Genomic DNA, 5,507 nt, shown 5'->3' with positions numbered 1-5,507 from the left:
AAGAATTTATTTCGAGTTTAACTATGATAAATACCAAACCGTTAAACTGAGCATGATTTGGTTAAATACATAATTCAATTTGACATGTGTTTCCTGGCAACCCTACATAACTAGTCTCTTGGGGCATCTACTGAGAACCTAAAGCAACATAAGTTAACTATATAAGCTTCCAGACACAGACATAAACAAATCACATTTAAATTGTAACCTAGGAATTACATTTTAAACGAAAACATTCAATCAAGTGCAATAGCTCCATTTTCTATATATCATTATATGACTGAAATAGAAAAATCACAAGGTTCATAATGCAAAGTTAAAAGACATAAAATGTTTACTAAATCCAAAAAAAAAAAAAAAAAAACATAAGCACTTTGATCCAAATAATCTCGGCACTAAACACATCCCTAGAAAATCACAAGCAACGAAAACAGAGTGTAAATCAAGAAACACGCGTACGCTATCAACCCACGATGTTCATCACAGCCATCAGTAAGAGAAACCACAAGCCCCGTTGAAGCTCTAGTAGCCCATAGAACAAAAATCGCAGCGATAGCAAGCCCAAAGAAACCACCCTGTGGAAGAAAAAGCGATATTGCAGAGAAAATCACCACTGGCAACATAGAATAACCAACAACACTGGTACAAGTATGTAGATCCAAATTTCCAGTTCGACCCGCAAGCATGTTGAAAACAACGTACAAAAAGATCGAAGAAACCACGATCCAACCTAAAATCACACCGAATTGAATTTTTCCGGCGAGTAATTGAAAGAGACAAAACGCCATATAGAGAAGAATTGGACCAGAGAGATCAGCGTCTTTGTGAACGGTATGGTTCACGCGAAACGGGTTAAGAACCGATCTGATTTTGCTCCAGATTTGATCCGGATGAATACCGAGCTCGTCGAGAAGAGGCTCCTCGTCGTCGAAGTTAACGGAACCACCACCGCCGATTCCGGGACCAGAGTAGATTGGACCGGAGGAGGTGGAAACGGCGGCGGAGCCGATGTCAAATGACATGAAAGGGATGCCGGAGTTTGGTTGGAACGGTGGTATTGGTACACGGCGGTTTTGAAGATTTTGTCCGGCGGGGTTACCGACGGAGGCGAAGGATACCGGTGGGACTTTGAATTCTTTCTCCATGATTTTGATGAGATGAGATCTGGTTGAAGGAATTGAATCTGTGGTGAAATTAGGGTTTTGAAATTGAATCTTCAAAATGAGGGGTTTCTTCTATATTGTGTTCGTGGAGTGTGTTGCAGAATATGTGTGGGTTGTGTGACGTAACCTTTCCCTCTTGGATCTCTTCCTTGAAGCTTCTATATTTTTTAATCACTTATGATATGAGTTTTAAATCATTAAAAATAATATTCCTTCAAAAAAACATTAAAAATATAAGACCAAAAAAAAAACATTAAAAAACAAGTTTAATAGTAATAAAAAAATTGATTTCCTAAAATTTGTTACGGAATTAATAAAAAAGTTTCGCAATATGGACAAAAATAAAAAAATTGCAATGTAAATTTTTCTAATGGGCCAAGAATAAAAAAACATAGGCTAAAATGCGCTTTTCCCTCCAAGTTTTCAAAAGTTGCGATTTTTGCCCCCCTATTTTGAAAATAGCACTTTATGCCCCCCAAGTTTCACCCCTTTGCAAAACCTGACCCCTCTTGATTTTGACTCGGCCAAAGCTCGACATGTCACGTTTTTTTTTTTGCCATGCCGGATATTATTAAAATTAATATTTTTCCAACACTTATTATTACAATTAAAATAAAAATAAAAACGTTACATTTCTCAGTGACCCTTCATTCTTAGAAATCGTACCGTAACAAAAAAAACAAAGAAATCGTACAAACAAACAAAAATCCAATTGGGAATTGTGGTCAAGTCCAAACTCCAAATCTCACTCTCATTTCAATTGAACCAAAGAAGGCTAACCGAAGAAGATGACAAAACGATCTCCAAAGGGAAAAACAAAAGAAAAATCGAATGTCGTAGTTGCGAAGAAACCGGATGCAAAGGTCACAGATGCGAAGAAGACAAAGGATGTTGTGAAGTGTTCCGTTTCGAAGGTTTTACTCAAAGGACACGATGCAGAAAAATAATGGAGGAAACAACATATTGGGTGATGGAACAAGGCAACCAAGGAGAGAACATGGATAAAGTGAATATTCCCGACAAATCTGCCTCGCAGTAAGTTTTTTTTTTTAGGGTTTTGATATAAATATAGTTGTTGGCACCGTACTTGTCTCAAAGTAAGTTTTTTTTTAGTGGTTTTGAAATAAATATAGTCGTTGGCAATCGTTAAATGTTGTATTGGTTGCTTTTAGGGTCATTTCTTTATTATTTTTTGCTTTGTCTTTTAGGGTAAATGTGGACCACAAACTACAGATTAGATTCCACCACAAAGGTTACTTCACATGTGACCCCGCAATAGACTATAAAAGAGGTGAAGTGTATGAGTTGGAAGGTGGTTGGGATATAGATGAGATTACACTAGTTGATTTTGATAAACTTGTCCAAAAGAGATTAGGCTACCTACCGAATATAAATTGTGGTATACATTTCCCGGTAAAGGGTTGGTGGATGGTCTTAAGTTTCTCAAAGCCGATAAGGATGTCATCGTGTTTATTAATGAATTCACAGGTTAGAATATGCCGACATATACATAGAGAATACATCACCAGATTATGAGATACCTATTGAAGATTTAGAAGTGAATGGTGAGGCCGCCGATGAGTTAGAAGAAGAATATGCATCCGATGCCGATTATGAATACTCCGATGAAGGATCCGTTGGAGGGATAGATGATGGTGATGGTTACAAGTGATAATGATTCATTTCGATGACGTTGATTATGATGAGGAATGGCAATGGACTAATGTTTTGGCTCGATGAAACCGTGAATCCTATTGTTGAGAAGATCAACAATACCGCCGAGGTCAAGGTACCGTGGATGCTCCTCAAAGTTCAAAGAATCCTAATCCAACAACAATATCTCGACTTTGAAGAAGAAGATGGTGATTCTTCGCATCTAGATAGCCAGGTTTCAAGTGAAGAGGAATGTGGTAAGAAGATTTATCCAAAGTTCAAGTTAGATGATAGTGGTGTTAAGTTTAGGTTAACCCAAACTTTTAGAACTCGCCGAGTTATTTAAGGCCGTCGTTAAGGATTATGCTTTGCAAAATTTAAAAAATGTGTATATCAAGAAGAGTGATAAAAAAAGAATTGTGGTGAAGTGTACGAAAACTTGTCCTTTTCATTTGAGGGCTAGTAAGAGTTCACAAAAAAACTATTGGCAAATTGTGAGTTACAATGATACGCATAAATGTTATAAGATTGGAAAAAATAGACAAGGCAAGACAAAGTTGGTTGCTGCAAAGTTGGTTACAATCTTGAGGCACACACCTAACATGAAATTAAAAGCTTTGCAAGAGGAGTGCAAAACTAGATGGGGTGTTATGTTAAGCAAATGGCAGGTTTATAGGGCTAAAGTGAAGGCTTTAGAGATGATACGGGTGTCAGAATCGAGCAAGACAAACACCTTAGGAGTTATGTACCGAGCCGATGAGGAGTAATCCAAATAGTACAAGGATTATTAAGAGTAAGGTCGGAGATAATGGTCCCGTCTTTGAGAGGATGTATGTGTGCTTCCATGCTTCGCAAAAGAGCTTTTGCCACTACTTGCGTACCTTTAATAGGTCCGGATGGTTGCTTTTTGAAAGGTACGTATGAATTTGTTTAAAGTATCATATCTCGATTATTGTAGTAGGATTGCTTAATTTCGATTCTTTAGAGATGCTCATTTGTTTGTGACCCACTTAATCGATGCATTAATAAGTAAGCCGCAAAATTTGCTTACCGTTAATTATTGTATACTTCAAAAAGTTAAAATCATGTTAATATCGAATTAATGAACTTGAGTTCAAGTGTAATAATTTGAAAAATCACATAATTCATTGTGATTACAAGTGCTCGGTGTCGAGTGTCCGTGCTTCATAGCTTTATGGTAAAACTTTAATGTTGCGTACCGTACCTTTAGTAGGATTGCTTTAATTCCATTCAATGGTTGGCATGATATATTGTGGAGTAAAGTGTTATAGCCATGAAGGCTTAAATGTTACCAATATCACGTCATTTGAAGTGGTATTTGCAAATTGCATTTCATTTGAAGTTCAATTGTCACGCGCCTGTTAAGATACCTACCATCTTTAATTAATACAAACTTTTGGAGTATAGGAATATTATGGAGAGTAATTAAGGTATTTAACATGTCATCCAAATTTGTATTCTAATATATATGTTTGCTTGAAAGGTACTTATGGGGGACAACTACTTTCACCGTGGGAAAGGATGGCAACAACCAGATGATGCCTATAGCATTTGCTATTGTTGAAGCCGAAACAAAAGAATCTTGGGCTTGGTTCATTAATATCTTAATGGAAGATCTAAACAAAAGATTCACTATAGGAAGTGGTCTTTCATATCGTACCAACAAAAGGTAGTTTTACTTGATATATACCGGTGTGATATGGTGTTGTGTTACGTGTATGACTACTTATGAGTGATAGATTACATATACCGGTGACCGTTGCAGGGATTGGTGCCTACAATTGCTGGTCTTTATGACAATGTTGAACATAGGTTTTGTGTCAAACATCTATATGGAAACCGGAGAAAGAGGTACCTGTGTGATCACTGAAGGAAACATTTTGGTGTGCACTGTGGCAAATACAATGAATGAGTTCACTAAAGCAATGGACAAATTGAAAAAAATGTGTGAGCCTGGATGGGAGGAATTATCTAAGTATCCACCTGTATGTGGTCTAGAGCAGTTATAGCACTCACACATGTTGTGACTTACAAGTGAACAACATGTGCGAGGCATTCAATAGTGCAATTTTAGAGTATAGGGACAAACCAATTATTTCACAAGTCGAGGGACCGAAATTTTATATGACAAATAGGATTGTGAAGCTTAGAGATTACATGGTTAAGTATGAAGGTGATATATGTCCTATGATTGAAAAGAGATTGGATGTCCTTAAAAAAGATGCCGATGGTTGGTCTCCAAATTGGTCTCGGTGATAAGGACTATTCCATATTTGGAGTTTCTAATGGAACGTATACTTATGTTGTTAACCTCAAAGAAAACATGTGCTTGTAGGAAATGGGAACTTACCGGTATACCATGTTGCCATGCAATTTCATGTATGTGGTTTAACAACCAAAATCCAAATGAGTATGTTGCGCATTGGTACAAAAGTTAGTAATAATATAACCGATTTCATTTTCTATGTTAGATTTTAGAATTGAGTAACATTTAATTGATAGTTGATTGCATTGTATGTGAACAATTGTAGGAAATCAACTTTTCTTGATACTTATAACAATCTCATACCGCCTAACAATGGACCTAAGTTGTGGCCTATAGTGGATTCTCAACCACTTGTCCCACCATATGCCGTAAGAGCACTGCGGTGCCTAAAAAATTGAGAAGAA

General features: G+C 36.8%; 1 protein-coding gene across 1 annotated transcript; it reads right to left on the bottom strand.

Moving 5' to 3' along the window:
- Positions 1-240: 240 nt before the first annotated feature.
- LOC146910730 (uncharacterized) lies at positions 241-1,314 on the bottom strand. The gene has a single exon (XM_085727329.1). The coding sequence runs from the start codon at positions 1,143-1,145 to the stop codon at positions 408-410; it is 738 nt and encodes a 245-aa protein (XP_085583455.1). The 5' UTR covers positions 1,146-1,314; the 3' UTR covers positions 241-407.
- Between the last annotated feature and the right edge of the window lie 4,193 nt (positions 1,315-5,507).

This window comes from Medicago sativa, chromosome 7 (genome assembly GCF_051527215.1).
Source record: "Medicago sativa cultivar Bolivia chromosome 7, Bolivia_mono, whole genome shotgun sequence".
NCBI classification, from domain to species: Eukaryota; Viridiplantae; Streptophyta; class Magnoliopsida; order Fabales; family Fabaceae; genus Medicago; species Medicago sativa.
This window is presented reverse-complemented; position numbering and strand designations above follow the sequence as displayed.